Source organism: Pleuronectes platessa, chromosome 11 (assembly GCF_947347685.1).
Source record: "Pleuronectes platessa chromosome 11, fPlePla1.1, whole genome shotgun sequence".
NCBI lineage: Eukaryota > Metazoa > Chordata > Actinopteri > Pleuronectiformes > Pleuronectidae > Pleuronectes > Pleuronectes platessa.
Window position 1 is genome coordinate 10,874,391 of NC_070636.1, and position 27,655 is coordinate 10,902,045.

A 27,655-nucleotide genomic window follows, 5' to 3' on the forward strand; every position below is an offset into this window, starting at 1 on the left:
GAAAGTTTTAGATTAAATGAAGCCGACAACTTTTTGCTTTGTAGATTAAAAACGGACCCTGAAAGACCAAAGCATCATGAGTCATTAACATTTTTTTATTTCCTTTTTTTTTTTTTAATCATACAATAATTCAGTGGGTTGAGGACAAAAGGTGCATCAGAAACCAAACACACTTAAAATAAACAGTTTTTTATGCACAAGACTTTCACAGAGACACGTAAATGAAGGGTACAGAATAAATGAAAGTCATTGGAGTTATTTACAAAGTGTCCACAGACGGTGTGTCACGAGATATTTGTTTAATGTAGTCTCCAGCTGTTACCGGTAACTGAACAAAGCCTAAAAGAACAGAAAAACATCCTTATTATAAAAGCTGTGTATTTGTGAATAAATAAGAGTTTCATATGGCTCAGATTCAAGTGTGTGTGAAACAGAATTCTCTCGTCTTCATGAAGAGGCTGCAGTAGAGAGCAGGCACTTGGCCTTTCGGTCAATAAAAAGCCCGTGTGACTGACTGTTGTTCCAGCTCTGCTTCAGAGCCTGTCTGTCCAGCTTGTTCAGTCCCTGAGAGCAAAGGCGAAGATCTTTGACCAGCTCTGACAAACCATCCAGAGCTGAGCTGTCCCAGGGGCCCGACACCTGACAACCTGGGGAAGATGAAACCAATAGAAATTCAGAGTGTATATGTGATGTTCTCAATGTTCTTCAGTACCTAGACCTTACCTCAGCATATTCTGGCTGATTATGCATTTTTCAAAAAGCCCCAATTTAAAAAGGCGCTTCCTCATTCAAATACTGTTCATATTTGTCTGAGGTAAGAGTGTTTGGTTTGTACATATTTGTACGTCTGTACAAACACGCACGTTTGTACGTGTTTGCATCTCATGCACACGTACAAAAACACCACAAACCAAACACTCTTACCTCAGACATATATGAACAGTGTCTAAATATCGACCACATATACCTTGTCTTATTTGAGCGGAAACTACACTTGACTTGTTTTATTTATGATAGAAATGAGCAACCAAAGGCAAAACAATACATGCAGGTTTTCAAATTCTTTCAAAACAATAATTCCAATTTTTTTTACATTTTCAAAACTATTAGGAGGAAGAAAATAAACGTGCTTTATGAACTTTTCATCCATACACACATCAATACAACGCATACCTTGAAGGTTGAGAAGGGTCAGAGGTCGAGAAGCCTCTCTGAGAGTGGTCAGGATGCTGTGAAGTCCAGCTGAGGTGACGGACGAGTTTCCCGACAAGTTTAAACTCAGCAGAGACGGACATGAAGGCAGGCACCTGGAGAAGAATCAATGGAAATCACTCGGAGAACCAGACGGCAGCAGAGGCACACAAATGACAACAGATTAAACCACAGCTGAAAATACCTCAGCCAATACACAAGTACACACACACACACACACACATACCTGGCCAAGGTGGCGACGCTGCTGTCCGTTAAGTCGTTGGCTGCCAGACTCAGGTGCGTCAGGGAACATTCGTCCTGGGATTCAGGACAAACGTCAACGTCATTTGTTTAGTTCCATGAATACGTCTCAATCGGTCAATTCACGGATGACATGTTAATATCATAGTACATGTGTATACATGCATGTACCTGTGACAGGAGTTTCGCGAGGTGTTCAAGTGCCGGGAAATCAGCAGGACCCCTTCGGATGGCAGACAGGTCCAGGTGTGTGAGGCAGTGCAGAGGCAGAGTCTTCAGCACCAGCTCAAACCCAGTGGAGCCCAGTGCATTGTGGGCGAGATTCACTGACTTCAGGTGGCCCGTCCCTTACAAAGTAAAGGATAGTAATCAATCAACTTTGTCATGTTGAATCCTTCCAAAGAGCTTTTTAAGATTACTATATCATTAAGAATATATTTTTTCTCTATTTTGTAGAAGAAGCTGCTAAACCCAAGTGACCCACTTAGATTAAACCCACATCAATATCCCCGAAATGCAGCAAAGACAATGTTCATCGTCACATTACAGAATAACAGACTCTCCTCAGTATTCCAGTGACTCTGCACTTTGTTACAGTTACCTGTCAGAGCGCTGGCCAGCAGCAGTCGATGCTGCTGCAGGAAACGAGCAGTGAGTCCACAGGCCTGCAGGGACAGCTTGGCTAACAGAGGGCAGCAGGACAGCAGACAGGACAAGGACTCGGACACACCGTCCCCCAGAGGATTCATACTGAGGTCGAGCTCCTCCAGGCACTACGAGAGGAAACCAACACAACAATAAATCGGTTGAATTCATTTTGTGTTAAATGTGAGTCTTTCTCACATGCGAGGGTAAAATGTGCCTGGTGCGATTTGAGGGAGGGAGGAAGTGGCTTCAGTGAGTAGTTACAAGAACCACCAGGACTTATAGTAAACTGGGTCACACTTTAACTGTGTTCATAAGTTAAACAAATAAAATATAGGTATAAATAAAAAAATATATAATAGTTAATAATTGTGAATCACAGAAAAACTAACTAGATTTCTGAAGACAGATTTTCAGTCAGTGTGACATCCTCACAGACATGTGTGACAGGTCGTCTCACTGACGTCTCAGTTCACCCAAATGGTGGCAACAAAAAACATCTTCATACCCTCCTCTTTTCATACTGTTTAATCTTTTAATCTTTTGAGATATTCCTAGAGTATAGTCTTTCAGTTCGAGAGGACTTGATTTCACCTACATGACACTGATCGGGGGAAATAATAAAAACATCTGAGGACTTTACCGGAAACGCCGGATGACTCTGTCCCTTCAAAGCGTTCACCGCCTTCCCCAGCCCTTCCCCTGTGATGTGATTGGCAGAGATGTCCAGCAGCCGGAGCCGAGGCATGGTGATGGTTGTGGCCACCAGATCGGGGAGCAGGTTGTCATGGAAGCGGTTGCCGGAAATCCGCAGCTCGGTTAGACTGGCCTGAAGTTTGAGGGCGCGGAGCATGGGGTTGAGGGAAGAGGGCGCCAGACTGAGGCCGCACACCGACACAGAGGAGCTCCCGTCCTGCACCTCACACAGCCGGGTGATGCGCTTGTTCTCATCTGAAAGGAGGCAAACAGACTCTGTAACTGATCATCAAAATGTGTTTGTGTGTTTTTGCGTGTGTGTCTGTGTGTGTTGCTCACCCACTGCCAGGCTGTCACAGGCCTTTTTGTAGCGCTCAGGGAGAGGAGGGAGATCCCAGGAGCACACTTCAGCCAAAACCTGCAACATGCCACGTATTATTATTATTATTCTGTCCCAGGGAAAATAATTGAAACTGTGGTAAAAGCTGCATTCATCTAGAATACTTCATCTTAATGTCTGTGCTCCTCACCTCTTCATTGGTGTGCAGGACGGCCAGCAGCAGGTCCTGCGGGCAGAGAAGAGCGCCCTCTTTCTGCAGGGAGAGACGAGGCAGGAGGCCACATTTCTGGTAGTAACGCTGAGCTGCCTGCTCACACAGCCACGACACGGTGCAGGGGGCTGCCTCACTGGAACACAGCGAATGGATGTGGGTTAGAAAATATGCATAAACAACAGTATCAACCAAATTCAAACGTTGAATGACCACATTTAAAAAAGATTTTAAATCACCGATGCTGCTGCTACAACAGTTTGTCCAAAGCACAAAGCTCTTTATCACAATGTTTTAGGAAAATAATAATGACATCGTTTAATTCATTATATACCAACCTTTGTGGAACTGGGATGAGGAAAACATCTTCCTGAACTCTGACCCTCATTCTGATTGGTAGAGGCAGTGATGTGGGCATCGGAGCAGCCAGTGTTTGAGCTGCAGGCTGAAATATACAAATTGAAAAATAAAAAACAATATATATGTGAGCACAGTGAACTGGCTTCTTACATTCAAGGCTGTTTCAGTTTGATATCAGGACTTCACGCCCTCAATGGTTTTATTCCCCTTCTTCATTTAAACACGAGGGCAGGAGAATTTCATTTTAAAATCACTATACCTAGCGTTTTATTTGTCTGGGAATTTTGACACACTGTGCAAAAAAACCACTACAACTTCCAAAAAGGCCATCAGCTTTAATCAACACCTTTAAATAGGGTGAATTGAACTAGATTAAACAGATTTCCAGCATGACTTATGGGAACGTATGATATTAAAAGTCCATTTGCTTCTCTGGTAAAGTCTGTAATATTCAGCAACTGCAGTATCTTAAAATGGCTCCTTTTCCTTGATCAGCTCCGTCTCATTAACAGCCACATTCATCACCATCTAAAATTAATCGAGAGCGAAGACAGGCTCAAGACAAATGATGTTCCAGTTCTGGCCCCTGCTCACGTTGAACCATTAATTATCATCGAGCTGCAGTCGACACGGTCCTCAATAAGTGATGTGAAAAATGTTTTGACTTTGACTCTTTGGAACTTTAAACGAGTCGTGTAACAATGTGTTATTTTGTGATTTGTGATACGAGTCTGTCATTGTGATTGTGACTCTGACCTGCATGTGTATGTGTGGAGGCGGAGTCTCAGATAGCATGTCTTCATCATCTGTGACGGTGGGGCTGTGCGGCCGGTTGACCTCTCGTCTGCCCAACCGCACCATCCCAGGCATCTGAGTCATCTTCACCTGGTGAGGCCTCACAGAGCCGCTCTTCTTCAGAGAGAGACTCCTGTTGGAGGAGGAGGAGGAGGAGGAGGAGGAGGGAACTGCAGAGGCTGAGAGAAGAGGAGCAATAATGACAGTCAAATAAGCAAAGAAACATGAAGTGAGATTAAAATGAAAGAGAAGTCATTGCTACCTCGGCGGGTCGGGTCAGAGTTTAGGTGCCTGTTTTGACTTCTGGCTGCTGAAAACATGGCTGCGTCCTCCCCGTTCATCCCGTTCTGATTGACTTGAAGCCTCCTCTTCTTCTTCGGCTGCATGTCCCCCAAATCATCATCCAGCCAGTCATCGGCGAGATAGTCCTCCTCCGGAACCAGAGCTGATTTGTTGCTGGAAGACACGGCGGGCGTGCTGGAAAACTGTGGCTGTGACAGACCCTGGCGAAGAGATTTGGAGCTGCCCAAGCCTCGAAGGGCGCTGTGGTACTCCTCTCGTTCGAGGACGAATGGTGCCGGGTCCTCTCTGATGCTGCCTGAAGTCGGGACGGAGCCGGTTTCTTTGCTTGGTGGAGCTTCCTTCTGACTCGGGGCTGATGGGAAACTGTGCCTAGAGCGGACAGGACGGAGGGGACTGACGGGGCAGTCCGAGTCGCCATCGTCTGAGCAGCTGCTGTTATTCTGAGGAATTCACATACATACAAATCATGTACTGTAACTTCTAGATCTAGAGAAAGAGAAAAAGTAGAATTTTCATCCACATTGAAAATATTCATCAGACATTACCCCATAGAGAACGGCAGCCTCTGTCCCTCTGGCTCGGTGGCGCTGTGTTGAACCGTTGCTCTGCCACCGCTTGGGGCTGGCCGGCCGCGCGTTCACCTCCGAGCTCCTGCTGTGTCGAGGCCGGTCCTGGCTGACGGAGCAGCCTCCTCCAGAGGACGACAGTGGCTCAGAGTTCTCTGCATCAAACAGCTGGCTGTCCTGCAGGGCATCGAAAGGCTTGGCCGGGGCCGGAGCGGCAGGCACTGTGTGAGACGGAGATAAGTGGGAGAATCAAGTATTTGAAAGGATTTCATTTTTTTTTTTTTAAAGTCAGACTGAGGCTGACATGGTAGGAGCGTCTGAAAGTCTCACCTCCCCCGGCCAGTGCCTCCCTCAGCAGATTCTCTGTAGCCACACACTCCTGCTTGGTTTCCTTGTCCAGCTCTCGGCTGTACGTCCTCTGCCAGTGACGCAGGGTATCCATGGCTGCGTTTCCCTGAAAGAGGAGAGTGAAGGCATGAAACACACAAGATACACAAGTTAGTGTGACTTGTGATGGGATTTATTTGTCTCGGGAGGTGGGTTGATTTTTTTTACATCACCAGCAGCCTTCATTGATTCCAATTCACAGGAGCATGAATGTGTTTTTAAGCCTACCTCAGCAAAATTGGGCTCTAAGTCCCTTTCACACAGCCTGGTCAATGTGGGAACGTTGCATCTTTCTTCCACCATATAAGTGGCATTCTTATTCCACATTTATTCTGGGAGTGGTTAGTCACAGGGCCAAATCAAGGTCTGTGTATTTGAAGGATACCTGGATGTCAACACGTGACTAAACAGCAACTACATCTTTGGCCTTCAAAGCAATATAGTGGGAGTTGTGTATAAGAGGCTAAAAGTGCATGTAACCACATACACACTCATGCACACACCTTGGAGTTGCGTTGAGTGACAGAAGCCCCTCGTGTCACCAAGAGTCTGGCAACCTTTAAATTGCCACATGCGAGGGCATCGTGAAGAGGAGTCACTCCCTCACACAACGGACCGCCGGGGTCGTTGATGTTTGCACCGCGGTCCAGCAGCACAGCCACAATGTCTGCACGAGAGAAACAACAACGAAGGATGATAGAACCGGACACACAGGTTTTATTCCATATTTCATAAATAAAAAAGCTTTTAAACAGGATTCAATAAATGTAATCCCAAATCAGTTACCATGGTGACCGTGGTTGCAGGCCTCATGCAGGGGAGTCCACCCACAGTAGTCTCTGGGGTTCACTGGATGACCCTGACAGAGAACAACAATTATCACACAATCCAGATTTTTTGGTTTCTGTATGTAGAGCGTCGGCCCTAATAAAGATTCACAGCTGAGCAGAGACTCTCTCCGCTTTTTATGTTTGTATAATAAATATTCAACAAGCTCAGAAAGGAAGTCCAATAGGTTTGTTACTGTTTACAGTTTACATGGATTTTACCCAACCAAATTTTGCTTTCTTTTTCACATTCCTGATTTAAAAAACAATTTCGGGGTTTTTCTCACCTGTTCAACCAGATACTGGACCTGCTTCAGGTTTCCATCTATAGACGCTCTGTGCAGAGACGTCTCACCCTTCTCATTCCTCTTGTTCCACTAAAGCAAGGAGACAAGGGTATAAGCATGTCAGAGGGTAAAAAGAGTGACGATGTACAGTGTGTAATTTGACTATGAGGCTGGCTGATAAATGACTCACCCTTCCTGCCTTCCTCCTTCCCGACACCATCTTGTCATAACCCTCAAGATCATCATCTGGAGCCCACATGAAATATAAGACAACTTGAATTTTATCCAAAAGTCTGGAGGTGAAACAGGTCAACTCTAGAGCAGCGTGTTTCTGACCTGAATCTGAGAGGACGACGTCACTGTCATCCAGAGGTTCACTGTTGTCCATCTCCTCCTCTTCATCTTCCTCACCATCACTCCCGTCTGGACTCCAGCCCTCTGCAGCACACAGCTCCTGCAGCCTGGCCTCGGTGTCTCCGGCATCTGATGAGCCAGCGCGTCTCTGAGATGCCAAACACAGCCTCAACACGCGCTTCTGAAGGAGGGAGAGACAGGAAATCATTAAAACTCTAGTATACCTGTGGGTAAAAAAAATGTTTTCATATTTCATGAGCCTATTAGATCTTAAACAATGAATTGCCTTTCTTTCAGCTGCTCATATCACCTGTAGTTTGGCCTGTCCACACTTCTGAGCGCATTGCAGCGCTTTGCTGTAGCTGCTGTCTATTTCCTGGAAGGTACAGCCACTCTCCTCCTGAGCTGCTGCGATGTTTATCCAAGTGCTACTTTCCTGATAGAGAAAGATTCAGGCGTTAAATTCACAAGTATGGAAACCCACCCACTGAACGATGGATGGCCAAGAGGAACCCATTAAAGTTTGTCTTGAATCCAAAAATATCGATACATCAGAGAGTAAATACAATTTCATTGACATTAAACTGCAAGCGTAATAAATAGATTTCAACTCATATTTTTTAGTTTATCAAAACTATCAGTTGAGTGCTCTGTTGGTATTATACATATGTTTTAGAACTCTTGAATACTGATGTAAATAGTCAACATAGCACAACAGCCATAGTACTGTTTACCATGACGCTGATGTTTAAGAGCAGATTAGTGTTGGGTGATTGTGCAGGTTGGGCGTGTTCACCTCAGATGATCTGCCCTGTCGTAACACCAGCTCCTGTCTGTAGTGTTCCACCGCCTTGCTGTGCTGCCTCAGGTCTGTGTAGGTGGCAGCCAGGGACACGTGGATGACGGCCAGCTCCCGAGCAGCCTTCCCCAGGGCCTCCGCACCTTTCAGCTGCACCAGAACAACAACAGTTCTCAATGCTCCAGCAGTCCACTACAGAGCTTATACGGTATGTAAGATAAGTTCAAAGGCAGCGCATATTGGGGGCTACAAAGCTTTTAATGCTTCTCACTTGAGCTTGATAGGCATCCAGAGCTTTGCTGTAGCAGCCAACTTTACAGTAGAGGTCCCCGAGCTGCTCTGCCAGCTCCACGGCCTGATGGGAGCTGAGTCTGTTGCCCTGATCCTCTCCGAGCTCCTCCTCTAATTTACAGCCACGGTCAGCTAGGACATCAGAAAAAAAAAAATCATGTCATCAACTCAAATATCTTGAGGCGGAGGAAATAAAAAACCGACAATCAACAAGACGAGGTGATTCAAAACTTGATTCATCACCATTTTTGAAAGCTTTCTTCACGGCCTGCTTGTCCTGCGGCTGCTGGGAACCCAGCAGAACAGCTTTCTTCAGAGATCGTCTCGCTGCAACAAAGTCGCCGAGCGAAAGCTGCACCTGTGGATAAACGTGGCGAGGACACACACACACACTTATCACAAACTGTACAAACCGCAGAGGCAGTAGGTTGGAGGGTTTGGTCGAGGCCGTACCTTGCCGATGCAGTGAAAGCACTCGCTCTCACCGAACTTGTCCTTTATCTTTCTGGCACACTCTTTGGCTTGTTCCAGGCAGCGCACAGAGTTGGAGTGTTGACCGTTACGAAAGTAGATGTTGCCCAGATTAAAGTTTGCACGGTAGAGGTCCTCCAGCAGCTGGCTCTTCCTTCACACGATAAAAAAGGAGTAAGACCCATTTACAAGAGGACATTCCTTCATAAGTTTTTATTTTAGGACACAGTATAGTTTAGGATCTTCGTACTCAGCAATGAAGACACTTCTGCGGATGAACTCGCTGCAGCGTTTGGGCTCCCCCAGATGATCGCAGACCAGACCGAGATTGAGGAACAGACGAGCCTTCATCTCACTGATCTCTCGCGCCGGCACCGTCCCTGGAGTTAAAAAAAAATTAAAATGTTTTAAATGATTCACTACAAATCCCAGAGGACACACAGGCCTGCAAACAAACACACCTTCTAGACGTTCATCCACGATGGACAGGCTCTTTCGGAAGGCATCCTCTGCTTTCTCCAAACTTTTCCTCGACTGGTCCGATTCATAACGGAAGAGATAGGTTCGCCCGATAGTGGCCAGCGCCCTTTGCTCCTCTGCGTGATCTCTAACAGAGCGAGCCAAGTCCAGGTGCCACTGCTGATGCTGAAGAAGAAGACAAACATACAACCACTTATGAGCTTCCTGAATCATATTCAAATATAATAGTCACAGATTTGAAGAATGTGGTTTCATGGGCACCAACTTGTTCTTGCATCAATGGACTCACTTTCAAAGCAGCCTCTATGTTCCCCATCTCCGCGTAGCACTCTCCTATCTTACGATTGGCCACGGCTCGTCCAATCACGTCATTCAGCACCTCAGAGAGCGCCAACTCCTGCTGGTGCTCCCTGATGGCAGCGTCATAATCGCCTGAGATACAGGAGGATCAGACGGAGCACACGGACAAATGTAAAAGTCAATTTTATACTGTGCTGTGAGAAAGGGGGAAAAACATGAACCAAAAGCAGCAACAGTACGAAAAGATGGAATGAGCTTTTCCATTTAAATGTGAAAATTGATTTTGGTTTATCCTCTGAGAAATCAAGGAAAAGGATGAAATATAATCAAAATCCTGGATCGACACCAACATGTATGGGTTCTTAGCATGACTCATCCAAACCAAATGAGTACTGGTTTGCATAATACTGCTAACTGTAAATAAATGAATAAACATATTAGTACTTTGTAAATACACACAAGTCTGCATGTGTGAGTCATGTTTACTACTTTGCTACCACACCTTTATAATTTGTTTAGTGTGTTGTGTGCCTGATACCTTGTTGCTTCAACACAGAAATTATACAGTTTGGGATCAATGAAGCACTAACTTACTAACTAACTAAATAACTAAATAACGATCCAGCCATCCATTATTATCACTTTACTATCTTCTTCGATTCTATAGATTCTATGAGCAATAGCCAGATAGATAGAGACACACAGATAGATAGCCAGAAAGAAGAAGAAAGATAGATAGATAGATAGATAGATAGATAGATAGATAGATAGATAGATAGATATACATTGATCGTATAGTTTGTATGTAACCTCCTCACCGGATCTGGACAGCAACTCTCCCAGCTGGTTGCAGATGTTCGCCTCCTCCGTCAGGTTGCTGCTGTTCTGGGCTTTGCTCTTCGCTTTCTGCAGCTCTGCACGGGAATCGAATACCAAACACTTAACCGACAACAACCCAAACATGTGCCAACGACAATAACTTGTCCAGTAAAGCGATACTTACGCTTGATCTCCCGCGAGGAGCTCATCTTGAGGCTGGGAGTCACCGACAAGGCGGCTTCGCTTTAGCTTATAGCGCCACAACAGAGGAGAGCTGACGGAGAAGCGGGGAAGTGACACCGGTGAGCAGCTCCTCACTTCCCCCCGAAGGTCAGGGTGGTGGTACACCTGTGTGTGTCCGATCTCTGTGTCATCGGTGGGTTAGATCGTGTTCGGAGACTCACAAAACACTGCTACACAATAAACACAGTTTCAGCCATCAGTCTTCTTCACAAACCCCCGCCATCACTCTCAGCCAATCAGTGCGCTGCCCCTGTGTGGAGGGTTGTTTTACCCCGAGAACACTTATCAGGCACAACTTCCGGATGTCCCCCCCAGAAGATCCAGTCCCCCTAGCATTGATCGTCTGCCACCAACCAGCACTCGAGTCTCAGAAGTTCTGATTTCTTGACATGTGTGTGGACGTGGTGTCGCCAGAGAAGAGCGTGAGACTGTTTGCCTGACAGTCTAAACTCTGGAGAAAATACCCCATCTAAAAGCTAGGCCGTTGATTGGCTAACCACAGGGTTGTAGTAGTGACGTAGTTCCACTTAGAAACAGAGGAGGAGGAATTAGCGGCAGAAGAAGCTCCGAGTTTTTCAGCTCCATGGTGACATCTAGCGACTGTTGACGATCTTAGACACTGAAAAACTACAAGACATAATATTCTCCTTATAGTATATACTGAAAACACACAGGTTATATACAATACTGCACACTGACCACTCGCCATGACAGAGGACCAAGACAAAAACTAATCTATAGGTAAGAGTCCTTATAATTTCTGATTTGTAGGACTATAATATATACATTACACACACACACACACACACACACACACACACACACACACACACACACACACACACACACACACACACACACACACACACACAGACACACACATACATACATACATACATACATATATAAGTATGTATAAAGGTATATATTATAAGTGATAGATTGCAGGGACTCTATGAGCTATAAATTATAATTTACACTATATATACACACACATATAGATTGTGTGTCTGTTTATATTATATACACACATTATATAAGATTAGATAAGATAAAACTGTATTGATCCACCCCCCGGGGAAATTCAGTTGTAGCAGCAGCAGACGAGTCAGAATGAGGTAGACGAGAGAATAAAAATAAATAAAGACGATATAATAAAAAAAACTAAATGCTGAGTATGTACATTATTTACACCTTTCACTGTAATGATTTGAATTGAAAGGTTTTAAAGTAAAGTGCAGTGGCAAAGGATGAGTCCACGAGCAAGTAGTGCAAATAGTATAAGTAGAGTGAAATGACCAGTGCAGTATTTATTTGCTCATTTCGTGTTGATGTTGTAGAGTCTGACAGCATTATACAATATACAAACATAAATATATATTCTACATTCTGTCACATTGAGTCAGTGGTGAGTTTTACTTTGCCACAACAAGCAAGTTTATTGACATTATAAAAAAAACTGTAAGTCAGAAGAAAAAATCGAATTAATTGGAATTGATAGGAAAAAAATATCTTCAAATAATGACAGAGTAGGAAATTAGTAACTAAGTATCTAAATTATTACTAATAAGCGTGGCCCACATTTCTGTCAAATTTAAGCTGATCAGAATATTTTACTGGTGCTAAGTTATGAGCAGAAATTGTTCCCTTGTCCAAGCCCAAATAAATCATGATCTCAACTCAACAGCTTGTTTTTGCTGCCCACTAGTGGTAACCACTTGCCTGTTCCCCTCTCTGTGATGTCACATGATAGCAGAGTGACTTGGACTTCACCTGTTTAACACATTTATACCTTTCGTCCCATAGTGGGCAGTGCAGCTATCTTTCCAAATTTTGAGGTGGTTACCCTTTAAAGATCAGGTGTCACTCAGGCTCTACGACCCAAACGTGAATTAGAGTAAGTTCATTTCAACATTCTGAGTTACAATTGTGTTGTATATCATATTTAGGGGATTTCCTCATAAACATAATGATTTGCCTGTATGTTAGAAGGTGTTTATATTTTGTGATGTTGTCACCCTTTTATCAACTCTACTTTATAATGTTTTATTAAATGTTGAAACTGTTTTGTTTCAACAATTTAGCCCATGGCATCTCTAGCATGGCTCTAATGTGAATCTTAAATGATATTTAAACACCATAGTAGGCTTACTACAGCTCAAGTGAAATATCTATAATTTGTATATTGTTTTTATAGTAAGGAACACGACATGGACCTGTTTGTTAGCTGCCTGTGTTGGTTTGTGCAGTTACTAGCTGGTGCATTTGCTTACTCAGCAGGATCCGGCAAAGAAGGATCAACAAATCTCAAAAACACAAACAATGCCGAACCTTACTTACACCAATTTTCAGATTGACGTCCATGGATCTAACCCAAATTCATGATCTTATAATCCAACTGTTCAGCTTGCTTAAAAAAAAGAGAAAAAGAAGAGGGGCAGGGGACATGTGGCTTAGATGAGGATGACGTCAGTGCTGAGATGTTTTTTTTGATTGGCTTATTCGGATGGACAGCGCACGTTGACAGACAAATATTGGAGCAGATTGACGTGTGTTGCTTAATTAAAAGACGTCCGGTGTCTGTCCTCCTTGATTTTTTTAAAAGTAGCTTGATAAGTATGCGAGGATCAGACTCTTGGAAGCTGTTAGTTTGGACTGAATGCATGTGGTTCTTTATTTTGTATCAATTTTCTGAAAAATCGAATTAAACCACGATTGAGAAGAAACCCATTTGATGTGATGTCTTAATATTTACGCAGAAAATCAATATAATATGATATGAATTAATAATATATATCTCATCTTCTCTGGATGAGTTTTAGATCTGCAGGTTTGTTGTTTGAAAACTCTCTCGGCCTTATTTGTGCTCAATGTGTCGACACATCAACCTGAGAAATCCTTTTTGGAGCATCCAAAAATATTCCCAAATCTGTCTCCCCGAGGGAAACACAGTGAAAAACATCACAGCAGGAAGAGAGGAAATAACTCTGCCAGTCTAGCCTTTCATCAAAACTCCTGAAACTCAAACCCTGCAAAACACAAACAAGCAGAAATGCAGCTTTGTCTCTTTTTTTGTTTGTTGCTGAGCCTCAAAACAACATTTTAAATGCCAGACGTGAGACTGCAGCATCTGAAGGAGCAGAGAAGCCTTTCACATCAGACACAGAGCCTCCTCTCAGCCTGTGGGAGTGTGTGTCTCTAAACCGTTGACCTTACAAATGAGCATGCTGCATCATTGTGAGAATTGGTGTTTCTGGGCGGTGCAGAGTGGAGTAGAGCACAGCAGAGTGCAGGATATCTGAGCACAGCAGCACACAACGAGGCAGACACATCCGCCGCTGGAGGGATCAAATCTGTACCATCTGACGCTCAAGGATTTATCGGTTTAGTCAAAATTGCTTTTCCCACTGTGGAGATTAAGCACCGTAGAATGTTTTCCACTCAGGCCGTAGAATAGCCCAGTGTAGCTGCTGCTGCTGCTGCTGCTGCTGCTGCTGCTGTGTCCTCTCCCCTCTCTCATCAGCTCCGGCGCTGGGGAAGGGAATGTCTCAGGCAGGTGGAGAGCTCCAAACCCTGGAGGGGAGTCAATTCTGAGTGACAGGAGAGGTGCGTCCTCTGGGGAATGTGAACCATGCAGGTGGATGCTGTTTTTGTGCTCTTCTGTGTGTGGATCGCGGGCGCCGCCGGGAAGATGGCCCAGTCAAGAGGTCACAAGCTGGAGAACTACAAACAGAGCAGGTAATGTCAGAGAAGACACGGACGGATGAAAGGCAAACGCATGAATGAATGGTTTTCATTCTCTGGACAGGATGTGTGAGAGTTTTGAATGAAGCTTTTACTGCAAAACATCTGCTCTTTTCCTTTGTCCCTTTTATATTTTCTTATAGATGTATTTTTCATGTTAACACAATGTTGTGCTGTGTTTCCTGTGTCACCTGTGTTGCTCCCTCCCTCCTGAAACCCTGACTTATTCAGACAGCAGATTGAAGAGCAGAGAGAGAGAGAGAGAGAGAGAGAGAGAGAGAGAGAGAGAGAGAGAGAGAGAGAGAGAGAGACCTAAATCCCCACATCTATTTATGCACTACTGGTGAGAACAGTGCTCTTTTGCCCCACAACCACTGCGGGCCAGTTAATGACTGTTTCCCCCAAAGGCAGCAGTTGTAGTCAATGTCGATTTCATGTGATTATTTGGGCTAATTGCTGCCTCGTTAATGGGACCATTGGATTAGATGTTGTAGTCGCAAATGAACTAGAACTGGAAATCGTTAAAGGGTCCTCAGGTCCTCTAGTTCGAACTGGCTTGAACGTTAGAGGGGATTTAAATAGAACAGAATGTATTTGTGTTATTAAAATGTTAAAAGTTTTAGCTACTGCTGTTAAATGCAAGGAGCAGTGAATTGAGTTGGACCTGAAGAACAGTGCAGGTGCTGAGAGAAACGTGGCATTTACACTGTAAAACAAGATTTTAGAATCGCAGTCATTTTTGACCCACATTCAACCTGATAATCAAAAATGCTGACATTTTTGGGATCACATAAATACATTTGTCAAATTGCAATTCTTCATTCTTCAGTACACAGTAAAACCGTCAGACCCTCACTTAATATTTGTATCACTTTTCTGTTTGAATAATTGATAAAATCGATTTATTGGCTATAATAACGGTTTTAGTTTTATCACAGCTGTTTAGTGCAGTATGTGGAAGTGCAGCCTGACTAACAAGTCGACATCTCTGTGTTAGAAAACAAGCAAATTACCATCTAAGTGTTTAGACCACACATTAAAGCATAAAAAGTGTGATTTATCATTTGTGTTGACGATTGTGGTATCACTTAAATATATGATGTCATCAATTTAAAATGAACATTAACATACAAAGCAACAATTTTCGACTTAATACAAAATTTGGAGTGTAACAATAACAATTGACCGATAATTCCAAAATAAATGTGACACCACCAGATATTTCTATCCTATCATTTGCAATATCAGATCTGAAATAACACACTAGCACAGCAACTAATGTAACATTTTATTATCACTGTTGATTAATCAACTAAACATTGGGTTTGTTAAAGGTCTAGGGTGTAGAACTTAGAGACATCTAGTGGTGAAGTTGCATTTTGCATCTGAATACCCCTGAATCACCCCACCCTCCCCTTTTAAACATGAAAGAGAACCTGTGGTAGACTTCAGTTGTCATAAAAACTCAAACGATATTTAGTTTGTCCAGCCTGGGCTACTGTCAAAAACATGGCGACCTCCTTGTGAGGACCCAATCCTTATGTTAATATAAAGTAATTAAATACAAAGGGACAATTCAAGGTTAAAGTTAACAACAATTTGTACAATTTAGATGAAACACACTAGTGAAAACATCACTGGGACCATTTTTTATTCAATTTCTGCCAATAGATCCCTTTCACCTAAATCTTACAAACTGGACCTTCTAAATGACACATCACACCATCCCATCACTGTAGTTGTTTATTTCAAATTGGATGTTTTATCCAACCAACAGTCAAAAAACACAAACTAGAATTACACTCAGAGAGTGCACTCCGAACATTAATAATTCTTTACACATATACCACACACTTCGTGACATATACCACATCATTTCACCAAGTTTTCGGGATAATCCGTTATTGCATTATCTTGCGGTAAATCTTTACTTTACATCACAATTGAAGTTTAAAATTATTCACAATAGTTGCTAATTCATTATGACTATTGACCAATCAACAGATTGTCTTTCAGCCCCAAAGTCCAATGTCAGTGTAAAATCTTAAAATGGATCTGAATAGACTTGACTCAGAAAAATCCAGATTTACAGCACCTGAAACATGAAAGAACAAACGTTTTCTATAAATGAAAATAGATCTTCAGCATTTGATAAACCGAAACACTATTTACTTGTAGTTTGGCTGCCGAACGCAGCCCCCTAGTGAGAAACCGCATTTGCCTTAATCTCTGCTGAAGATGATACGATTTTCTCAAGCAGGCAAAGTACAGCTCTGATCGCCTCATAATACCGTCAGTGTTGAATGATTTGCATCGACTTAATATATTCAACAAACCCTGTCAAATTATAATCCCCCTGCCTTTAGATACAGTATCACTTTTCATGCTATAAGTACCGTTATTTATAGATCGGCGGCGGCATCGCACTGAGCGGCTTGATTCTCATCCGTTTGAGTTGAACACAAGTGTTTGACAGACAAATACCTGTAGCTGCTCGTGTGCACCACGGCAAACTGTCAGGATGCATGACAGGGTGAGTCTGTCCTCGCTGAGGGGACGTGTGTGAAACAGTGCGGGATTAAAGCTGCCTTTTTAAATCAAGACAATCCATGAAATTGCAGTCATCTGAAGTGATCATCTCAGCCCTAAGGTGATTAAGATGATCATTAAGTACAAGAGAAACACAATCGTAATCATCTGTGGAAAATCGGCAAAAGACGGTTCAGTGCAAGTGCTTCAAAGCTGCAATTTCTAAATGCCAGCGTGTTCTCCAATCTATTCTTCACCCCTCCGAAACTCATTAAAAGTCTGCTCACATCCGTCTCCTCTTTGCTGACACACACAGTCTGTGAATACAAATCAAGTGTGAATCTCTGATTCCCCTACTAGCAGGAGGGTAAAAAAAATATCTCATGTATTCATGTTGAAGTAAAACTCGTCTCCCGCCTGCCTCCCATCGCTCCTCTCCTCCTCCCACTCCTCGCCTGGAGTGTGAAATCGCAAAAGCTGCTGGATGTTGCCATGCGTGGGTTGTGGGAGTTTTCACTATGTTGCGTAAAAAATTCCACTCACCGCCTTGAGGAGGAAGAGCGGAGCGCGGGATTTGTGTAGGACAGCTGAGTCCCACACAAGAAAAACATCAGAGGAAAACCCCCTCATGAGGTTTTAGAGATAATTTGGGGAGTCATCGCCGGGTGATTCTTTGGACAGGAAAAAATGACATTTAAAAAAAGCTGTGAATGTTTACATTTGCTTTTGTTACTTGCAAGTATCTAAAGCTTACGAACGGAAAATTTAAATAAAATCATGCTGTACGAAGCCAAAGTAGCCCGCTAGCTACATATGTAGTTAAATATGACATTTATTTTGCAATATCGTCTTTATTTAAAAGAAAACAGCATGCTAATGATTACACCAACTTAGCTAAACTCAACCAAGTTTAGCCGAAGCAAGGCAGCCAAGCTAGCTTAAAAGTAATTTCCTGTAGTTGAAATACATACATTTTGATTGACGAACTTCTTTAATCGCAATTTAATTAGTAATTAGAATAATAAAAATGGAAAATACTTATTTTTTCTCAATATACATTTGAACAGTAACCATCATCAGCACTTGACTCAAGCGGAATCTGAAGTTACTTTTGAATTACATCTTTTAATTTACTTTATCGTAAATCGGTTTATTTTCAATATAAAGTTCTTGCTAAAGTTTGACAATACTGTTTTTTTTTCAAAGGTCAAAGTCAATCATTTTTGTGGTTGCCTAAAAATGAAGACATTACACCCAATCCACTTGTTGGGACAATAAACTTTAAACCCCCTCCCCCATTTTTGTAGCCAGCACGACCTCTGTGGTAAAGTGGCCGTTCCACTCAGTTCCAACATGATGGCCACTTGATTGTGTCTGAGGAGTATTCTTTACAGCTGACTCGTGTACAAACATCAGACCCCCGTCCCGTTGTAACCCAATGTTAAACGAATCCAGGAGGCTGATTACACTTGATGTGATGGATTTTATTTTCCTTTCCAGCACAGTTCAGACACATCATTTAAACGATCCATTATCGAAAATTGGAATGCCTTAACTCCAAGCTGGTCAAAATGTCACTTTTTCTCTTAGCACTGATATCAACCATCACTTTCCCGTCATCTTCACGTAAATCAAATTCACATAAACTTGTTTGAGTCTACTCCACAGACTTACTCACCACTCACCTTGCGCATCACTAACCACTCGTGCTGGCTCCACCACGCACCTATAAGAAGAACCGCCTTATGGTCTCCTCAAACTGTCGACTCAAACAGCGCTCAAAGCAGAATATACTTGAATATAGAAAACATATTATACAAAATATTATTCAACTGTACAAAACTTAAACTACAAAACCTGGACAATATAAGAAAATATCAAAACAACATAAATATTTAACTATACACACACAGGCTGCATAGTGGCTCTTACACCCTGATGCAGCCCGTGCATGCAGGTCTCCCGCTGCACAAACAGGCGTCAGGCCACACAGAGCAGATCAGAGAGCAGGCCGCCAGTCTGCTGCATGGCGTCGTCAGGCAGAGAGGGGGTTAGAGAGGCATATCTGCCAAGAGGATTAGGAACCAGCTGCTGGAAGCTGGACGTCAGACGACCAGCATCCTGCTCATCACTGCAGTGCAGCTATAGTTCCCACAGAAACCTGCTTCTGTTGGATTTTACTCTTGTTGTGGGTTTTATTTCTTTCTGTTTCCGTACAAGCCCTTCATCTCTATCTCTTTGTCACTTCCTCTGTGGTATTTCCTTAATGCATGTCCATGGTTGTCACAGGGATTTGGCCCTGTCTGTCACAGCATGCTCTACTCTATTAATCCATTTTAGGGTTTTTGGAATCTATCTTTTTTTCCTCCCTCTCTCTCTCTTTTTTCTCTCTTCCTTCTCTCTCTTTTGCTGTGTGTGTGTCTCTCTCTCTCCGCTCGTGGCTTGAAAATAGTCCCTAAAAGAACAAGTATGCAGAGTCACGCCTATTGAGAAATTGCACCAGAGAGGAACTGGCTTCATCCAAATTGGATGTGTGGAGGAAATGCTCTTTTGGGCTTTGTGGATACAATGTGTGTGATGTAACTAAAAGTTTGCAATCCCCTGAAGAGAGGAGCAACTAAATGAAACAAAAAGAGGCAGAATTATCGTTTTTACTCTGAACCATAAAGTGATGTGTGCATCATCATTTCGTTCAAACACCGATTATTCCAGCTCCAGTCAAAATATATTGTGTCATATGTCACATGAATCAAAAAAGTTGTCGTTTTTAAATCATAATTCTAAATTTTAAAGCTATTACACTGTCATGGTAAAACTGAAGAAAACGATAAATCTCTGCTTTTGTATCTGCTGTGGTCATATGTGAAAGATGTATTTATTTATCTATTCATTTATTATTTCTATTCTTAATTTAAAGGTCGCGAAGAGAGACCAGAATGGAGGGGGGTGGAGGTCAGAAACCTGGAAGGTGCGTCGTAATATGTGTAATCCATTTCCTAATTGACTTTTAAAACCAATGCATTACATGTCTACACAGGTTTACCCTGACCTCATGTTTTATTGTCTCACAGCCCGGTTTACAAGCGAAGTCCAGACATGACAAAGTCCCTGATGACTAAATCGGAGCAGCTCCTGAGGATAGACGACCACGATTTCACCATGAGGCCGGCATTCGGAGGTGAGCGAAGAAATCGTTTTCTGTCATCAACAGAGCTGCAGCACAGACAAACACTGGCATTAGAGGCTGTGTGGTCAATCATCAAGTGGGATAAGATCTGTGCAGCCGTCATTGGTTTGGGCCAAACTGTCCTATAAGCATTAAGCTCCTGGAGGCCTTAGTGACACATTCCATGCAGGCTCTGCTGGAGTTTTCCATTGCAGCTCAATTCTTTACATCGCAAGAGTGTTAACCCACAGTCTTCTGCATCGCTGTACACTGGAGGGATTTGATGTCAGCTTTTTGAACAGCAGGATTACGGAGCGATAAAGACACACAGGGTCTTCATTGTACTGGAATATCATACTGGAATATATGTTCATAATCTTTTTAGCTCCGTTTATCTTTTGATTTGTGTTTTGTGTGGTGAAAAACCATACTCGTAAGAACTGTATTTTTATTATTATTTTTTAAATCTGAGAGTTTTGGCTTTCCTGCAGTGGAGAGAGAGATGTGCTGTTTTTATCAGGACACGTCTGCTTTTAATCACGCGACAATCTGCTGCTGGAAACACATGAGTGTGTTTGCTGTGTGTAGTTTCAAAAAACACCATGCGTCTCAGCTGGAGGTGGAAAAGAGAGCTGGATTGCTTCCAGCGCTGCATCAACTTTGATCCATTATCATGACCCAATTGTATTTGTGTACTATTGGGGGATGATGAAGCAGAGTAAAAGAGCTGAAATAGGTCAAAAGTAGAATCACAGCCAGACCGCCGCAATCTTTTGTTATATATTTGTGTGATGCATTGTTGTTTTTTCGGAAGCGTGATTTACAAAAGCAAAACGTTGATTTAGTTTCTCTAACCGTTGACTCTTTATTTATATGGGAACTGTTGGGTGTCTCTATTCGTTTTAAGGTCCTGACCTTATTATGTTATGATTTGGCCCTAATGGAACTGATTGAATACCTTTTATTCAAGTTCATTCATTGTTGCCATGGATTTTTGTAAAGCATGTTCTAGCCTTGTTTAGATATATACAAATAAAGTTATTATGATATTATTATTTTACCCACTGTTTCCTTCATAATGAAGCATGAAAACATCTTCTATGAATAAAATTAACATTTCTGCATCACACTTTATATTAGGTCCTCCGATTCCTGTTGGAGTCGATGTTCAGGTTGAAAGTCTGGACACCATCTCTGAAGTGGATATGGTGAGTATGATGCCTGAAGACTGGAAACACAGTCACTACCTAACTCTATATAAAACTAGCACCAAAAACAGGAAAACACTACTTATGCACTGATGCATCAGTATTAATGATCTATACTGTCACGTATAATTAAACTCTCAGTGACAGAGAACATTTTACTGCACAGCCACAATTTTAACTTTGATATTTTGTGTAAATAGCAGATAGTTATTTTCGTACTTATACCAAAGTAATATTTTGACTACAAGACTTCTTGCTTGTGATGGAGTATCTTTACATTTTACTTTATAAAGATCATTTTCTCCACTACTGCTCAACACTCCAGTGTTTTTCACCTTCCTGCAGGACTTCACTATGACACTGTACCTGCGTCACTACTGGAAGGATGAGCGACTGGCGTTCCAGAGCACCAACAACCAGAGCATGACCTTTGACAGTCGCCTGGTGAAGAAGATTTGGGTTCCTGACATGTTCTTTGTCCACTCCAAGCGCTCTTTCATCCATGACACCACCACTGAAAATGTCATGCTGAGGGTGTATCCTGATGGCAACGTCCTCTACAGTCTCAGGTAAACACACTGACTGGGATGTGCCTGTTTGATAATCCGTAGAGTTGTTTCTGCAAAGCAGTGTGTATATTTGTAAAAAAGAGCTATAACACAGTCACGTCAGTATTCTCTACTATAAAAATAATGGAAAACGTCACAATATATAATCATTTTCCAACAGAATAAATTCAATACTTTCACTGTGTGATGAAAAAAACTAAAAATGCCAGATGAAAAGTATACTGTAATTAATTTCACCACAGGCGAAAGGTCCAACATTGGATAATTGTAATCAGTGTAGCATACGAATGTGACATCGTTAATCAGAGGAGAACACCATTATACCGTGAGTCTGGTATGTACCAGTTCAGCGTGGGGTTTTACCTTTATTAATCAGGAAAATACTTCATATTCACAAAGACAGAATGGCATTAGATTGTTGGATTTGAAAATAAATGTGATAACAACAGAGTATAACATATAGAGGATAAAAAATAAAACACCTTTGCAGGCAGCTAAATCAGGAAGGAAACTGAAAACACATGAAGAAGATCAGAGAAGAAGAGTCCCATTAACCGACATATATGTAAAAAAATCTATTTAACGGTTGGCTGATTAAAGTCGGCTAATTTCAGCATTAATTTTAGGCGATATGTGAAAAGCTTTGTTTGTTCATATTTTGCATAAAGATGTTTCTTAATTCAATTTCTTTTTGGCTCTAGTTGTATTTTCTTTTTACTTATATTTATTTATAATAAATACAAGAAAAAAAACATATAACATATAAAAATCCAAACAGAGTCTCTAGTACCTCTGATTGTTTTGGTCGATTTTGCATTAATTTGTGAATTTAGCCTAAATCGCTGTTGTTTCAAAGTTGAATTCTTCCTCGTGTCACTGCGGTTTCTCCTGCAGAGTCACTGTCACAGCCATGTGCAACATGGACCTGAGCCGCTTCCCTCTGGACACCCAGACCTGCTCGCTGGAGATCGAGAGCTGTGAGTGGATGTTATCAAACATACGGACAAATATATCACCCAGACATTCTGGTCTAAAGCGACATATGCATTTTGATAACCATTTCCCAGATTACCTTAAAATGTTGAGTGATATTGATGGTACTCAGGTTAATGAATCGCTATATAGCTGCAAAAATGTGTCTTTGTGCAGTGTAATTTTCTTATCACTTTCATAAACCCTTTTTCGTGCACACATCCAGATGTCTTATAAAACGTCCGACACGTTATACCATGAATGATTTAGAGCTTGTTCTGGCTTTAAACAGAATTGATATCTTTAGCTCTAATGACCCTTTCTCCTTGTACAAACCCCACAGCGTCACTGCTGCTGAGCCACTAACAGTCGCAAAATCAGAGCGTGCTGTGAATATAGTTCAGTCTCCAGGGTCTGCTGGTGGTGCTTTCCACTGGTAGTCTTGTCATGTTTTATCATTTTGTCACACATTTTGTTCGCATCCAGCATTGTCCATTATAAATCGGCCCTGATTTGGTTCATTACACGTGTATACTCACTTCTGCATATTTTCCCACCAGACGCCTACACAGACGATGACCTGATGCTGTACTGGAAGAAAGGAAACGAATCCCTCAACACTGACGAAAGAATCTCTCTGTCCCAGTTCCTCATCCAGAAATTTCACACCACCACCAAGCTGGCTTTCTACAGCAGCACAGGTACTGCAATCCACCACATCCCCCTCTTCCAGTTCATCCACTAAACTAGACTGATTATGCAAATGGCCCAAATGTGCAGATGCATGTAAAAGTGAAACTGTTCAGACTTAAACTTCTCCAACTGAAGGACCAAGTTTTCCTTACTAATATCGATGTCTCTTGAATGTCGAACAGGGAAGAACGCACTAATATTTAATCCTTACTGTGAAACCAACTGAATCAAATGTCTGCCATCCATTTACATGCTGCTGAATACCCTCTGTAAAAGTCCTGCAGCCTGTTACTAACCACATGTCACCTAGAGGCTCAACCTGAAGCGTTAAATCGGATTTTATTTCCTATTTTTCTCCGCCAGAGTAGCCAGGGAACCTCTAAGTGTCTGTACCGTGCAGCAGCAGCTAACATGTGACAATGATATCATTTTTTCCCCTATAGGCTGGTACAATCGTTTGTACATCCACTTCACCCTGCGGCGACACATCTTCTTCTTCCTGCTGCAAACCTACTTCCCTGCCACTCTGATGGTCATGCTGTCCTGGGTGTCTTTCTGGATCGATCGCAGGGCTGTGCCCGCCAGGGTGCCGCTAGGTACGATAGGTCCCACACTCGTGGCCTTCGCATAAAAACGTCACACCACAAGTCCATGATAATGAGAGAAACTTATTTTGTGATTTCCCATCACCAGGTGTTTCTTTTAAACTATTTTATAATTCTGGAGAGGTCAGCTATCGCTCTAGCTTTTAGTTCATCGGTCATGAGTGACAAGATAAGATTAGATAAGAAAATCCCACTATGGGAACATTTTTACTGTGTTACAGCAGCAAAGCAGATAGTAAAAATATGTAAAGTATTTAATAAATGAACATGCTCAAAATGAAATGTAGAAAATAACATATATGGTGTTAACAGGAATACGCATAATAAACAAATGAAAGTATTTGTCATAAATGCCAACTTATTCATATCGTCATAATGTATCGTCATAATGAATTATTTTCAGTGAGTGAATATAGGCCTCAGATTGTCTCTGTAGCTCAACGATTTGCAAAAATATCATACAGTGTGTTTTTGAGACCATGAACGTAACCTTTGACTGATCAGCTCCTAAATATAATCATCTGTGGATACCATCCCAATGTAGAATTGTAGAAATCCTACCAAGTTTGGTTCAAATTCATCCATGCATTGTCGAGGTTGTTTGTACAAACACGTACAGGTTTGCTTTATAAAGCAGTTTAATGCTGACAGCAGCATGTTAATCCCACAGAGACCTGCTAACATACAGTTTGCTAATGTTGCCATCTTTCTTATTAAATAATGACAGCATGCTGACACTTGCAAAATTGCGCTTAACACTAATTAAAGCAGAAGCTGATGTGAATGTCTTCTTTATTAAACAAACATAAACTCACAAATCTCTTGACTTAAAGTGGCCCGCACTTCCGGAAGTCTCTCTCCCGGGTGGCAGCTTAGTTGCTGCCTTTTCAATCGAGGGAGAGCTGATTGGCCGACTAGTCTCAGCCGAGCCAATCACCTCTCCCCTGTCCACCTGGAGTCACAAACCAAATTATTGGACAGTGGACACATTTTCGTCTTGATATCGGCATTATAGGACATTTAGAATCACTTTGTACATTTGCAACAAAATGAATGGCATATGGAAAAAAAGTTATGTAGATATGATGCTTCTCTAACTTCCCTACAGTGATCAATAAAATGTGAGGATAAAACACATATTTTTTGTTTTAAATGACTGGGCTCTTTTGCGCATCCCTCTCTGTGTTATTTAGCAGCCTGATAGAGTAGATCAAATCTCTGCTGTTTGTTCGTCTGCTCCCCTCCAGGCATCACCACTGTCCTGACCATGTCCACCATCATCACCGGGGTCAACGCCTCCATGCCGCGGGTCTCCTACATCAAAGCAGTGGACATTTACCTCTGGGTCAGTTTTGTCTTTGTCTTCCTGTCGGTGATAGAGTACGCGGCGGTCAACTACCTCTCCACCGTGCAGGAGAGGAAAGAGAGGAAGCTGAGGGAGAGAGTAAGTGAGATATTCTCTATACGGTTAATAGTTCACTCATGAAATGTTAATGATTTAATGTTTCACTGTGACAAATGAGACTGTCTGCTCTTTGGTCTTTGTTGGTCCTCTTTAAACCAAACCAGTGGACTGATTTATTAAATTAAGTTTTGTTGCCAGATGCAATTATTTGCTTAATTTTGGCCCAAATGTCCAAATCTAATAATGGAACAAAACTGTGCAATGTTTAGTTTTATTCTAGCCGTGCCGTGTTAACAGAAGATGAAAGATAATTCTCACCAAGTAAGGAGGTTGTATATCTGTTAGAACAAGGAGTAAAGCATTTGAGTGTGTGGCCAACATATTCCCATGTTGCTTTCAAATGTGCACGTTCAAATGAGGATGAAAACGTTTCTTTGATGTTTTGCATGAATTATTAATGAAAAGCAGTTGGTCTAATCGTTGTAGATAAAATAGGGTCTCTGAAGGTTAAAACAAGCTGTTGTATCTTCTATTAATTGCATATAAGAATATCTAAAAGTGAATAAGGAGACGGAGACAAAGTAAGTATGAAACAGTCGAGTTCGGAAGTCACACAACACAAACAAGTCTGACCTGATTTTATATTAGAGTAATTTTAGCCATTAGAATATTTCTAAATTGGCGGAAGCATGGATACATCATATATGGGCATTTCCATAAACAAATAAATATTTTCCAATTTGGCTCACTTAAAAATGCTTGAGGGGCAATGGCAAATTATTCCAGGGATTCGGGCTTGTGTACTATATGACTATTCTTCATCTGCCAAATGTTGCAGCATATGGAGCCAAATTGCCCACGTAGCCTCGGGTACATTTCCTGCACAAACATCCTTCTATTCAATGTTTCATTCCAAAGTTGTTTAAGAGCCCTGATCCGTTTCACCTCTCTAGCTGCCGTGTACTTGTGGCATAGGCAACCCAGACGACATGATGATCGACCCCCAGATCACTGGCTATGGGTCCATGGATGTCAACACCACAGGGAATTATGGGATGCCGGAGAATGGCGGCCGCCAAGAGCGAATCTTGGCCCAGGTGGCACTGAACGACTCCCAGATCACGGGCCAAGTGGGGCCGTCCAGGGGCTACGTGAACATTTGGATAGACACACACGCCATAGACAAGTACTCAAGGGTTGTCTTTCCCGGTGCGTACATTCTCTTTAACATCATCTACTGGTCCATCTACTCATAACACGGGATGCAGAAGAGGAACATGTGTAAGAGTCGTCTGGGACGGGACTCCAGGAGCTGGGCTTGTTTGTGTCAGAGCAGGTAAGACCTCGCCACTGATGCTTTTCCGACAGAGAAACTGCTCTTTAGATGAATGGAGACCACTTACAGACTGGTGATCATTGCCTTCTCGACCCAGCCACTTAAAACAGAGGTACTGACAAACCGGTCAGCCATTGGCGATTGTTTGATCAATCCATCAAATCTATGTGGCTTCATGTTGTAACGTCAGTGTTGTTGATGGAATGTTTTGATATTGTCGCTGCATGAGGCTTTACTGCACAAACACACCAACACAAACTGTGCAACTATGTGCAGAGGAACTCGGCGGGGGTATGATTCTGGATGCAGTGACCAAAAATATGAACTGGAAATGGATTTCTGAAAATTCCACCATACGGACAGATTCCTCCCTCTTTGTATACGACTTGACAATCAAAAGCAAACAAATAATTTTCATAGGATTAGCATGACATTTTGTGAAATGCATTTGTTTAGCTTTTCTGGTTAAAGAGTTAGATTAAAAGATGAATACCTTTGTAATATCTGTCTGTTCAGGCCTGAGTATAAAGCTACAGCCATCAAACAGCCAGCTTAGCCTAGCACAGAGACTGGAAACAGAAGGAAACAGCTAGCCTGGCTCTGTGTGAAGGTGGTCACTTCTAAAGCTCACACGCTAAGAAGTTACATCTTATCAGAATGTGCTGTTTTTCCAGAAGGTTATGTGCCAAACAATTTCATTGCTGAGGCCAGAATTTTGTTCTGTACTGTAAAACATCTAACTGTTGGATTTACACCTCAGTTTTTTGTTTGGATTGATAAATGAAATGTAAATTATTAA

The 27,655-nt window shown here is 42.2% G+C and overlaps 2 protein-coding genes across 3 annotated transcripts; one reads left to right on the forward strand and one right to left on the reverse strand.

The window, feature by feature from the left end:
* Positions 1–74: 74 nt before the first annotated feature.
* On the reverse strand, positions 75–11,064 carry tonsl (tonsoku-like, DNA repair protein). Its single transcript, XM_053434625.1, has 28 exons — positions 10,571–11,064; positions 10,386–10,481; positions 9,557–9,699; positions 9,249–9,432; positions 9,038–9,167; positions 8,770–8,941; positions 8,560–8,674; positions 8,297–8,448; positions 8,023–8,175; positions 7,537–7,662; positions 7,209–7,407; positions 7,063–7,118; positions 6,873–6,962; positions 6,545–6,617; positions 6,262–6,425; positions 5,702–5,825; positions 5,351–5,592; positions 4,765–5,245; positions 4,464–4,681; positions 3,686–3,792; positions 3,327–3,483; positions 3,136–3,214; positions 2,744–3,051; positions 2,057–2,228; positions 1,627–1,802; positions 1,439–1,512; positions 1,174–1,307; positions 75–647 (listed from the first exon to the last, which is right to left on the reverse strand). The coding sequence occupies exons 1-28, from the start codon at positions 10,593–10,595 to the stop codon at positions 448–450; spliced, it is 4,350 nt and encodes a 1,449-aa protein (XP_053290600.1). The 5' UTR covers positions 10,596–11,064; the 3' UTR covers positions 75–447.
* A 3,187-nt stretch (positions 11,065–14,251) lies between these two features.
* On the forward strand, positions 14,252–26,776 carry LOC128450943 (gamma-aminobutyric acid receptor subunit rho-1-like). Of its 2 annotated transcripts, none has more exons than XM_053434703.1 (10): positions 14,252–14,367; positions 19,820–19,870; positions 19,974–20,080; positions 21,209–21,276; positions 21,622–21,845; positions 22,740–22,822; positions 23,378–23,518; positions 23,954–24,106; positions 25,363–25,559; positions 26,474–26,776. In XM_053434703.1, the coding sequence occupies exons 1-10, from the start codon at positions 14,261–14,263 to the stop codon at positions 26,774–26,776; spliced, it is 1,434 nt and encodes a 477-aa protein (XP_053290678.1). In that variant the 5' UTR covers positions 14,252–14,260. The 2 variants fall into 2 exon arrangements, with proteins under 2 accessions (XP_053290678.1, XP_053290679.1); XM_053434704.1 differs by having other exon boundaries at positions 14,261–14,367; positions 19,820–19,862; positions 19,967–20,080.
* Positions 26,777–27,655: the final 879 nt, after the last annotated feature.

Excerpts from the sequence above, each read along its gene's own strand:
- tonsl (XM_053434625.1), bottom strand. The coding sequence starts at position 10,595 with ATGAGCTCCTCGCGGGAGATCAAGC. Across the intron at positions 9,700-10,385 it reads AGAGTTGCTGTCCAGATCCG|GCGATTATGACGCTGCCATC; the intron begins GTGAGGAGGTTA and ends CCTGTATCTCAG. Across the intron at positions 648-1,173 it reads GACCCTTCTCAACCTTCAAG|GTTGTCAGGTGTCGGGCCCC; the intron begins GTATGCGTTGTA and ends CATCTTCCCCAG.
- LOC128450943 (XM_053434703.1), top strand. The coding sequence starts at position 14,261 with ATGCAGGTGGATGCTGTTTTTGTGCTCTTCTGTGTGTGGATCGCGGGC. Across the intron at positions 23,519-23,953 it reads GGCTTTCTACAGCAGCACAG|GCTGGTACAATCGTTTGTAC; the intron begins GTACTGCAATCC and ends TTTCCCCTATAG. Across the intron at positions 25,560-26,473 it reads AGAGGAAGCTGAGGGAGAGA|CTGCCGTGTACTTGTGGCAT; the intron begins GTAAGTGAGATA and ends TCACCTCTCTAG.